Here is a 12621-nt window from a genome sequence, read left to right as displayed (position 1 = left end):
AGCATCTTCAACTGTATTAATTATGATCACATCACAGTAAGGACAGCACTAGTTCAATTTTTTTTTTAATGGCCCAGCTTTAGCAAACATCAATATTTCTATTTACATAGCAAAAATTACTTCATAACAAATAATTACAGTAAGGTAAAGAACTGTTCTAAACTGAATGTGCAAAGCAGTATTAAAAAGTGTAAAAAACTAAACATGACATTCCTAATATTAACTTATGCCAACATGAATGCTGTTAGTACAGAACATTAGAACAGATAAATTACATTACTGAACATTCCACTTCAACTCCCCTCAAATTTCTCATATACAGAAACGTAAGAGTACAGGGGGCATAAAAATGGAGGAGGTGGTGCTTCCACTTTTCATCTGTGTTCAATTCTGAGTGAATGTAGTATCACATGACATAACGCAGTGATGTGGAAGTGTTTACCTTCTACAGTCAGTATCTATAACCAGACTTCTATTTCTTTTCATGAACTGGGAAGGGAAGGGCTCTTGATTCACTTACTATTAACCATTTTGAGGCAAAGCAGATCACCATAAAACAAACAAAATTAAACTGAAGAGTTCGAATTCATTTTCCTCAAATCAACTGCACCCTTCTTCCTGTTTCTACATAAAACCACAGCATTTTGTTGTTAAAATTCTCCATTTTTCACAAGTGAGTTTTCCTGAACTCTCATCACCACTGCTTTTCAAAAGCACCTAGGCAGAGTTGTGATAGTCTCTCCCTTGTTTTAAATGTGTTAAATGCCCTGCCCAAATTAAACACAACTCGCATTAGCCATTATCTAAAGTAGCAGTCGACTGTGGTTAAAAACACATTCATCCAATTAAAGTGTCCGTGGCAGGTGGGACTATTTACACAGGCTGAAGAACTACGTTTTTACATTAACAGACAGTCCAAAGAAGCCAAGTCCCTCCTTTTTCAAATGCTCCTATGTTCATCTGAGACCCTCTGACTTTTGGCCTTTAAAAACTGCCTACCACTTAAGTCCCCAGAGATTTAGCAACGGGTCTTTTCCTGACTTCCTGATACGAAAAGCCACCGACATGAAGGCTGCTAAGTTGGTTTTAAAATAGTATTTGCTCCATTCACCTCACTGAGAAAACAAGGGCTTTCTCTACTGGGTTATATTATAGACGCTATAAGATGAGGGTGCAAACGATGCCTAAAAACCAAACAATGAGTCTGGGGGTAGCGGCGCTCCAGGGCTAAGTGGCATTTTTCCTCCCAGGACGGGGCACCGGGCCGCGCCGCAAACCCCGGCACTCAGGCCGAAGGGGAAAAGGAGAAGGGTAAAAATAAGCGTGGCGGCGGCCCACGTGCCGCCCGCGGGAGGCAGGGAACCAGAAGCCGGGGAGCCAGGGAAGGGGCCGTACCTCCAAACATGTGCGGCGAGAGGTGAGCTGGTAAGGAACCGATCACCAGGCGCGGCCCGCCGGAACCCCCGCCCGCCGGCCGGTCCCTGCCGCCGCCGCCGTCCTCGGGGCTGCTGTGGACTGAGTCCTGCGAGCCATATGGGCCGCTGCTGCTGTTGGGGATGCTGAAGGACGACTGCGCAGCGCGGGTCCCCGACGCCACGGTCCCCACAGCCCCACCAAGGGAGCGGCTGCGCGGGGCGGCCGCGGCGGCGCCCGAGGCGCTGGGCTGGTGAGCGCCGGACACCTGAGCCGGGCACCTCTCCGCGGCCTCAGCCCGCGCCCCGCCGCCGCCCGCGGTCCCACTGGCCCCTCCGGCGCTGCTGGAGGGTAGATCTGAGCCCGAGTACGCGCGGGTGCGGCCGTTAGCAGCGGCCGGACCGCTCTGCTTGGCGCCCATGTCCGCCCTGCCCCTGGCCGGGCCCGCGCGCAGCGCCCGGAGTGCCGGGAGGGCGGGAGCGAGAGCGCAGGACCGAGGCGCCGCGGCCGGCCCAGAGAGAAGCCCGCACGTCCAGGGCCGCCGCCCGGCGCCCCGAGGGGCGGTCGGCGCCCGGCGCGCTCTTCTCGCGGGCCGCTGGCGAGGCCGGCGGCCTGACGGGGTCGCAGGAAACGAGGAGAAGCGGAGAGGAAGGAGGTCCCGGCGTCGGCGGGTGTCCCAGGCTGACTCCGACGGAGGGGCGGCTCAGGTGGCTGTTCGACTGCCACTGGTTTCGGTTCCAGTGCGCCGCGACGAGCCGCTCTCTGCCGCCACCGCCGGGCTCTGAGCCCCGGGCCTCGGCACCGCCTCCTCCCGGGCGACCGCGGCTACCGCCGCCATCCTGCTCCCACGGCGGCTCGCGGGTGTGTGGGAGGCGCCCGCCCAGACTCCGCCGGGGCCACCTTCCCTCCTCCCCCAGCCACCCAGCTGTTATCAGCGAAGAAAGAGGAAAAACGGGTGGTGCGTGAGGGGAGGATAAAGTATGGGGGCGGCGCGCGCTTCCCAGCAACCGTCGCCACGCTCCCCCCAGAAGGACTAACAGGAGGGGTCTGGGCCACGAAAGTGGGGGTACCCGCTAGGGTAGGAGGCTCCCCGGCCCTCGCACCGGAAGGCCAGGGGACAGCACGGCTCCAGAGAGCGCCTGGGCCCGAGTGTTTGGGTCTGGAGCGGTGGCTCCGCCCCCAACCCTCGCGCCGCCAGGCTAATTGGTTTCCGCTGGTATGGCCCCGCCTCGCCCGACAGTGGCCTTTCCTCCCCGGCCCCGCCTCTCCAAGGTACAGTCGTGTGGTAGGTGCTGCCGGTCGAGGACTCGGTGATGGACAGGACACTGGTCCCGCCCTCTCCTTCAGGACGCACCCCCTCCTCCACTGCGGGGCCTAAGCCGATTGGAGGGACGGAGCCCCTCCTGACGCCAACCAAAGGAGGCCCCACCTCCTGCACGTGGCCTTCGGGCTCTGGAGAAAACCTTGTGTCCGCATTTCACCTTTACCCGGCCTCGGCTGAAAATGGCCGAGTCCTGTGTCCTGAGTTTTTGAGTTGGGGTGGATGTTAGTCTCCTCTTGGTGTTACAGTGTGTCTTTTAAATAAAACAGATGCTGAACAATGCTGATAAGAGACTGAGACCAGTGAAAACAAAAGAAATAACCAAAAAGGCAGAAGCCAACCTGATCTGAATTAGATCTATCCCATTAAACACTCCGACCATGGAGGAAGCACAGTGCGGGAAGACCTTAAGATAATCAGCCTGACCTTCAGTTACAGGACAAAAACCGTAGCGCAGAGAAAGCTGCACCTGATTTAGTCGACCTGGAGTCTTAGGTCTAGATCTAAATTACATGTAGGGAGCAAATTATTTCACCTTTCTGAACTTCAGTTTCCTTACCTGGGATGTTTGTATTTATTCCCAAAGGCACCTGCCAGCATCTTATAATTTCTCTAAAATAGAATTAAAAGTTCTCCTGGGTCCATTCCTAACTGACGTAGTATCTTGGTAGCTGTCTTGCCAATGGGTTTCTGCCCCAGGCAAGTTCAGTATGGATTCAATGTGACCAAAGAAATGACGGTAAAACGTTCTTGGAGTGAAAGAGTTATACCCAACTTTATTTCCACCGTGGCAGGTCAATCACTAAACTTTTGTCCACTCAGAGCAAGGCTGCATGCAGCAGGCTGGTCTCTCTGCCTCTGGGCCCCTCTGCCCACATAGCCGTCCTCTACCACCATTCCAGACTCTGCTCTGCTCTCCTGCAGCCTTGCAGTCATGCCACCGATTCACCCAGAGCACTAGGCAGAGCTCTTTAAGAGTCAACAACAACGTACAGCCCACACATGTGTAGTGAGCTAGCCAACCAGGGCCAGGTGAGAATCCTGGCCACAGCATTTTATACAGAGTGGCAGAGCATGGTCTGAATATCCACTGGACAGCCTGCTCTGACCCTACAATTTGAAAATGCCTAAATTGACTTCTATATAGATAATAATAGCAACTGTTGTTTTTTTGTACAAACTACAGAAATACTTTGTCTTTTTTTTCCATATTTGTAATGAGTCATTTATGTAATTGTTTTTATCACTCAAGCATGAGGATCAAGTTTTTAAACAGAAGTGAAGAACATATGTATAGATATAAAAGATATATATGCATTGTGTAGATAGATATAGATATCTGTGTATAATGGCATATCTGAGAATGCATATATACTCAATGCAAACCTAAAAATTCTTTCATCTGGTATATGAGCTTTTGAAGACCAATGTTTACTTGGTAAGCAGAGAAAAGTTTAAAGGGCCAAAGTGGTTACCAAAATGACAAGTTATAATTCAAGAAGGCATTTAGTAACTTTGTATGAGTCAACTTTTCTTGAAGGGAGCCCTCAGTGTGAAATTCTAGTTCAGCCAGAATTTCTACCAATACGGTATGAACTTATTGCTAATTGAGAAAAGTAATAAACACTATGATTTTTTTATTAAGGTATCATTGATATACACTCTTATGAAGGGTTCACATGACAAACAATGTGGTTACTACATTCACCCATATTATCAAGTCCCCACCCATACCCCATTGCAGTCACTGTCCATCAGTAAACACTATGAATTTTAAAAAAGGAGTAAAGTACTTTTACCAGTCTCGGAGGAGCTAACAACTGATGTTAAAGGGTTTCACACACATCATTATACATGCATTTGAAAAGTTCAGGTAACTCTAATATGGAGCAAATCCCATTCGGTAGTTAGAACTATTAAATGAAAAGATTTAACACTAAAACCTTATGACTCTTTGTTATATCCAGCTTTAGTTATATTTTGCTTCATCACATCCAAATTTAGTTATATTTTACAACCATTTTTATCCAATTGGAAATTACACCTTAAAAGCACTCAATGTGTATTCCTAACTAGGAAAAATCCCCTGGTAGTGCCAGGTTTCCAGCACTCACCCCCCTCACAACAGCTGGAATTTTACATTGGTTTGAGTGATTGTTTATTATGGTCCATTCCTCACAACACTGTAAATTCTATGAGGGCATAGAAAGTGTGTGTTTCTTTATTCACTATTTGCAGTGCTTGGCACACATTAGCACACTTCAGGTAAGTATTTGTTGAATAAATGTGTGGTGAGAAGTCCATTTAGACATTGAATGTTAGACATAAGAGAATAAAAACTGAAGTTGTAATAATCATTCATTCAGCTCATAAATATGTGTTTTGTGTTATGCAGTGCCAGGCATATACAGTGTATTAGTCAAGGCCAACAAGCTACACAGTGTGATCAAACCCCTAAACCTTAGGGCCTTGATGCAATGAAAGCACATTGTGAGTTCACTTAGTATACTCTTTCATCTCTTTCTAAATGGTTCCCCACTTGAGTGAAAATTCTAGGTGTCTGTTCTCCAACTGGTGACTCAGGGACCCAAGCTATTACGTAACAGCTATACAGGCTGCCAGGGCCCCTCACAGAGTCCTTTGCTAGATCCTGGGTACCTGGCTGGCCAAAGAAAAAGCGCAGATATTGAAAGAAGTTCTGGCCAACCTTGGACAAGTTTTCATCCCTCCTGCCCACTATCCACATTGACAGAAATCAGTCACAGGGTTTAACTTAACTGCAAAGAGGGCAGGAAATGTGGTTTTATGTGTGTGCCCAGAAAAAAAAAAGCACACAGCAAGCACACAGCAAGAGCATGTCTTTGCCACACACAAGAACAGTTGTCTGTCAAATATCTAAGCTAAATATAAAATCTTAGTAGAATGTTTTACAATAAAAATTAAGTTATATGAAAAATTTTTGTAAGTTATTATTACTAAGTTATCAAAATGTAATAAAGAAAAACTAATTTTGTGTGCATGTGTATCAGCTAAATTCTGTCTGCTTTAAATTGTACCTCTAGAAACACCAACTAGCACCACTCAGTTCAGCCATTTGACCATCCTCAAAGAGTTGTCCCCAGATCAACCATATCTGCATTACCCAGGAACTTGTCAGAAAGACAGATCTTTCAGACCCTGACCCAAGACCTAGTACTGAATCTGATTTGTTTCAAAATAAAATACCATGTTAAAATATGGTCATCATTTTGATTAAATGCCCTCTCCATATGGATGTTCCCTGTCACTCCAGTCCCACTCCAGCCTTGCAGACTGATTTTAGTATTCCCATTCAATGCTATGTTAAGACTCCCTTCACAGCACTGATCATGCTATTATTATTATTGATCTTGCTTGTCACTAAACAATGCAGTCCATGACAGGCCTCACATCTATATCCCCAGTATCTAACAGTGCCTAGTACCTGGAACCACACAAGAAATGATCTGAGATTGAATGAATGAGTGAATGAATATTCCTACTTATATGATTGTTTCTTGAAGGTCACACATGACTTTATTTTGTATTTGCCCTCTTTGACATGTCCTCTGTGACAGATGCGCCTTCCATTTCCTCTCGGTGTGGGCCTTTTGTTTTTATCCCCACAAGAATTCTGGAGTTATAAAACCTTGGCCTGCTGTGTTCTTTCCTTGGCCCCCTAACCTTTCTATTCAATCTCTCTCTAAACAGGAATCCACAGTAAGCTGTCAGTGTGTTTTATTGTCAACCAAACGGTTCTGACTTCATCTAAAATTTGTAGCTTCTTTATTATACCCTACTGGCTCTTCAAAATCAGTTTCACCCAAATCAGTACACACGGGTGTACACATATACGTAGAACTGAACAAGTCTTATGAGATCAGACGCATGCTACATGGGATGCCCTCCATTCTCTACTCCATTTCACTTTTGTAAAATGCTGATCATTGTCTACTGAACTGATGTTACAACCCACAAAGGCACTGTATTCTGCATTTTGACGAATGAGGGTCAAAATCAGTGCTTGGTGAACTTCAGGGCAAAAGTATCTTTCGGGGACCTTGTTAAAACAGATTGCTCAGCACCCCCTCAGTGATTCTCATTCCCTAGACCAAGGCTGGGCCTTGAGAACACACATTTTAGCAAGCAGCCCGGTAAGGCTGATGCCACAACACCTCACACCACACTTGGGGAGCTGTGGTCTAACTGATGCTCTCTCGTGCAATAGCCAAACCTGTCGTAATGTCTCAGTGACTGCAAGAGACTAGATTCCCATCTCTGTAAAATTCCTAATATTTAGAGCTTTTTCATAGCTCTATTTTGCTTCCTCCTCACATGATTAAATGGTGATATTCTGACCAGTGATTTTGGGAGCTCAAAATTAGTTTGTAATGTCAAAGCACTTCCCATTGACAACATTGGTGGCCAGAAACCCACACTGGAACAGATACTAGTTGTGAAGTTATCAATAAAAATGCCTGACCATGGGTTTGCTGTTCTTATCTAGTTTGCATTTCAGTTGGGGTGAGTCTCTGCCCTTTGGCACTTGTCCTTTTGTACTTCTCTTTCCTCCCTTGCCCACTCTTTCAAAGCTATGCCAGATCAGCCCTTTGACGTGTAGGAAAGCAAATGTGCACAGAGCAGAAGGCCTGTCATATCCATTAGTCCTCTCAGGGGAGCCCACAACCTCCCACCAGGGCTCTCTGGCAGCCAGCACAGCCCTACACTTTTTCCTAAAGGCTCTTACAACTGCATTTCCCCTCATTATGGCATTTAAAAGATAGTTATGGTTTTCCCTTTTTCTTTTTCTTTTGTAAAAAAAAATACACAAACTCTGCATGTATAATTACCTATCTTTAAAAAGGTCATTTCCCTGTTATTACATTTCATTTTTTAAAAGAAATAAATGGGCCATATCAACATTAAAATTTATCTTAATACAGTTTACAGGAAACATTATTTAGGATTTTAGTGGTGATTAGAAACTTAAATTCTAAAACTAAGTTTAGAGGAATGTTTACGTATCACATTGGGTAATTTTTCAGAGAACATCAATATTTATATAATGTTTTTAATGCACTTTTAATTCTGCTGTCACCAGCAAGCCAAATTCTCCCTTCCCTTTACTCTCTTTGATTCTTTAATCAACCATGCCTGTCTTCCAAAGGATGGAGCCAGTCATGACAGGATTATAAGCACATACCATGAAGTGGGGGAGCTCAGCCAGGGTTAGGCCCTGACTGTCTTGTACTGGTGTGGGATTTAGGGCAAGCCACTTAACCTGGCTAAACCTGTTTCCTCTGTCAAATGCAGATGATCATACTAGTTTCACAGAGTCTCAAAGACTCAGTCGCTATTTGAAAATATTTTGAAAAATGTTAGTAGATACACAAATTTCAAGCAGGTTGTAATAATCTGCACATTACTTCTAGCAGATTGTGATTTATACAGCTTAATATATATGAATGCTCACTGGAATTGTTTTACCACTTTGTGTAATTTTAATGCATTATTACACCTAAGGATTTATTGGTAATACTTGTTGAGTAGTAATTTACTAATAGGTATGGGTGTCACTTCTCTAATCTTGATGATAATATGACATGTCATGATGACCTACCTCTTTTTGCCATGGGATGGATGGATGTGTACACATAGAAATGTATATGAAATTTTAAAAGAAATTGTCATTAAGAGACTAGGGTCTAGCTATTTGAAATCTCTAATATTTAAAACTTTAAAAAATATCTATCACTTGATTCTATAGGATAGTTCAATTATATTTTCACTGAAGAGTCTTAGGGGTCCTGAATAGGATTAAATGGGTTGTAAAAGCATTTCATGTTAGTCAGTGACCAGATCCCTATGCTGTTAAACATAGATTCTGGAATCATTTTCCTTTCTAAAAACAGCTAAGATACAATGTTAGCACCTGTTAACAAAATAAAAAAGCTTAATTCTTGCTTATTAAAATGGAATGACATATTAATAAAAGCTTAAATATTTATATTTTGTTCTATTCTCAATCCACTTCAGGTTTCCAATAATATATATTTTTAATTATAAAAGCCCTTATTTTAAAACCCTTAATACAAAACAACTGCAACTCATAATAATTTTCTTCCATTATGAAAGAATCACTCAGATTATATACATAAAGTGGTTTTTTTTAGTTGAAGTATTGATAAACAATCTTATGTTGGTTTCAAGTGTACAACACAGTGGTTCAACAGTTACCCCTATTATTAAATCCTTACCCCTTCTAGTGCAGTTACTATCTATCAAGGTAGAAAGATGTTACAGAATCACTGACTATATTATCCATGCTGTACTACTGTCCCTGTGACCAATTGATATTGTGATTGCAAATTATTGTGCCCCTTTATGCCTCTCCTCCTCCCACACCACCGGTCCCAACCCCTCCCCCTTGGTAACCACTTGTCACTTCTCAGTGTCTATGAGTCCACTGCTGTTTTGTTCCCTTCTATTTTTGGTTTTTATATTCCAAAAATAAGTGAAATCATATATACATAGTGTTTTGAAAGGAATCTTGGAGCTGTATTAGGAGCATACTGTTGAAAAGATATAAAATTTAGTGGAAAGGTGTGTCAAGGGTCGGTACTGAGAGGATTTGCCCAGCCTATAGAGTGAAGAATAGCTTAGAGAAAAAAATAGCTCTCTGCTACATAATGCATGTGGTCCTTCCTCCAGTGCACAGGCACTCTCCTCCCTGCTTCCTGTCACTTGCTTTAAATCACTATGGTTATACATGAATGATTAAAAAATTATAAGACATTTTCCCTTACCACCTCCTCTCGCAAAGGTAGCCAAATGCCCCAATAAAGTCAGCTCCATTATTTTAGGCCTAGCTTGCATAAGCCTCCCAAGTATAGGAACTCTGTTTCTGTTTTATTTTTAACTCCCTACAGTGCCTGCCTCTAGAGCTTTGAAACAATCTGCACACAGGAGATATTCAATAAATGCTGTAGGATCATGAGAAGCAGCAGTGATAGTGTGTGTCCTGAATTACTACTGACTTAACAGGCTGTCATCACCACATTAAGTCTGTGTCTGTCAAATTTGCTATCTTCTGTGCTTTTCAGCAAGGGTAGTCCAGACTTTAGGTGGCCAGTTTATTTTGAGTTGCCACTGATTGATGGATGCCCCAAGGTTAGGCCAGGTTGGAGAAAGGTAAGCTTATAATTGCAGGACTATCTTTCCCTGGCAACAAGAAAGAAAATAGAGCAACAAGAGCTTTGTTCAACCTTCTCTACCCTCCATTTCCCAGAAGCTAGCTGGGTTGTAACTGCCCTCAAAGGATGCAGGTCCAAACCAGGTAGGTTTTAGAAAATAGCTCTGAACTAGGTCATTCCTGATGCATGGAAATGTCTGGATACCTTGGACCCCACACTGGAGATGTCTTTGTTCCTTAACCAAAAGGTGACTGAGTATCCGTAATGCTCCAGGCCTTATGCTTAGAACTGTGGATGAAAAGCTAAACCAAACAGGGTCCCTGCCTTCAAAAATTTTATAACTTATAGTCAGGGGACATAGATACAAATAATGAGGTAATTAGAGTGCAACGTGGCAAATGCAGCTGCAGCTGAGTGCAGGGTGAAGGATAAGATGCATTCCCAGAAGTGATAATGAAGTGAGTCTAGAAAGAGAGAGCTGGTTGAAACAGCCACAGGCATTTCAGGCTATGGGAGCATGAAGCAAGGCAGAGCTCTGAGCGTCTGAAGAACTCCAAGCAGTTCACTACAGCTGGAATGAAGAGTAGGCAGCAATGAGGTGAGCAAATAGGCTGTACAAGTAGGTTGAGGCAGAATCTAACTGGCTTGGTGTGCTGGAGTAAGAAGTTGGAATCACTCCAGAGGCAGAAGGGAACCACTTTCATAAATAGGGAAGTAGAACGATTGTATCTACAGTTTAGAAGGATAACTCAGGCGGTATTCTGGAGAATTTATTGATAGTTAGGAGGGAGGAAAGCACAGTGAAGAAGAAGACTAGTTAGGGGGCTGAGGCAGGGGACTTTGAAAGCTCTGAAGAAAGTAGCTTCCACAGGTCTTGGAGACCAACAGATATTGGGCACGACTGAGAAGGAACACTCAAGGATGGCAGGTAAGCTTTCTGGTTCCTGGTAGCATGAGGTAGGAAATATGGGAGAAAGATCAAATTTGAGAAGCGGGGAGATGAATTCAGCTTTATGGCCTTTAGATTGTGGCAAGGCATGGGGCTGAGTTCTGTGGGCTTTAGGCGTACAATCCCATGTTGAATTCACATGGGGTATAAACAGATTGGCCTAGCCAGGTTTCTCAGAGCACTCGATTTCATTTTGCACAATGCTTCTTGGTGCTGGAACCATGTCTCCCACTCTGTGGGTGTGTATTCACCTTACACCAACCCCATGCTATTCCTGGGATTGATAGCCTAAAAATGGGGAGTCACGAGGGGAAGAAGTGTCAGTGCGATGCACAGTCAGGTTGGAAGGCAACCAGATATTAATGCTGGGTGTAGTACACTTATTTTCTTCATTGTTAACATTCCATGACTGAAGAAAATTTAGGCCTTGTTATTTTTCAACAGACCTTACTGTACAAACAGCAGTTTTCTGTTACATTGAATAGGCTATTAAAAAGTTCATCACTTCAGATGGCCAACAGACACATGAAAAGATGCTCCACATCACTAGTCATCAGAGAAATGCAAATTAAAACCACAATGAGATATCACCTCACACCAGTAAGGATCGCCACCATCCAAAAGACAAACAACAACAAATGTTGGCGAGGGTGTGGAGAAAGAGGAACCCTCCTACACTGCTGGTGGGAATGTAAATTGGTCCAACCATTGTGGAAAGCAGTATGGAGGTTCCTCAAAAAGCTCAAAATAGACATACCATTTGACCCAGGAATCCCCTTCTTTAGGAATTTACCCTAAGAATGCAGCAGCCCAGTTTGAAAAAGACAGATGCACCCCTATGTTTTTCGCAGCACTATTTACAATAGCCAAGAAATGGAAGCAACCTAAGTGTCCATCAGTACATGAATGGATAAAGAAGATGTGGTACATATACACAATGGAATATTATTCAGCCATAAGAAGAAAACAAATCCTCCCATTTGCAACAGCATGGATGGAGCTAGAGGGTATTATGCTCAGTGAAATATGCCAGGTGGAGAAAGACAAGTATCAAATGATTTCATTCATATGTGGAGTATAAGAACAAAAGAAAACTGAAGGAACAAAATAGCAGCAGAATCACAGAACCCAAGAATGGACTAACAGTTATCAAAGGGAAAGGGACTAGAGAGAATGGGTGGGAAGGGAGGGATAAGGGCAGGGAGAAAGAAAAGGGGCCTTATGATTAGCATGTATAATATAGGGGGGTGCATGGTGAGGGCTGTGCAACACAGTGAAGACAAGTAGTGATTCTACAGCATCTTACTACACTGATGGACAGTGACTATAATGGGGTGTGTAGGGGTGACTTGGTGAAGAGGGGAGCCTAGTAAACATAATGTTCTTCATGTAATTGTAGATTAATGATAACAAACAAACAAACAAAAGTTTGTCACTTCAAAATTTGCATCATATATTATGTTTACAATAAGAACTATGACAGGCAGAAAAATGCCCACCTAAAAATGTCCATGTCCTCATTGCCAGAATGTGTGAATATGTTATCTTACATGGCAAGGGGGACTTTACAGGTGTAAATACATCAAGGATCTCAAGACAGACAATTGTCCTGGATTATCTGTGTGGGCCTAATGTAATTATAAGGTTCCTTATAAGTAAAAGAGGGAAGAGGAAAGCAGAGGCAGAGTAATGCTGGACTGGCTCAGCCATTGTTGGCTCTGAAGACA

The 12621-nt window shown here is 43.8% G+C and overlaps 1 protein-coding gene across 2 annotated transcripts in view; it reads right to left on the bottom strand.

The window, feature by feature from the left end:
- ZNRF2 (zinc and ring finger 2) overlaps positions 1-1840 on the bottom strand; it is a 101898-nt gene extending 100058 nt beyond the window's left edge. For both annotated transcript variants that reach the window (XM_036897335.2, XM_057504627.1), the window contains exon 1: positions 1396-1840. In XM_036897335.2, coding sequence (XP_036753230.2) covers positions 1396-1834 — 439 coding nt within the window. In that variant the 5' untranslated portion in view covers positions 1835-1840. The remainder of the gene's footprint in view (positions 1-1395) is intronic.
- Positions 1841-12621: the final 10781 nt, after the last annotated feature.

The sequence above is a fragment of the Manis pentadactyla genome, chromosome 7 (assembly GCF_030020395.1).
Source record: "Manis pentadactyla isolate mManPen7 chromosome 7, mManPen7.hap1, whole genome shotgun sequence".
Lineage (NCBI taxonomy): Eukaryota > Metazoa > Chordata > Mammalia > Pholidota > Manidae > Manis > Manis pentadactyla.
The sequence above is the reverse complement of the archived record's forward strand: the minus strand, read 5'-3'. Positions and strand labels throughout refer to the sequence as shown.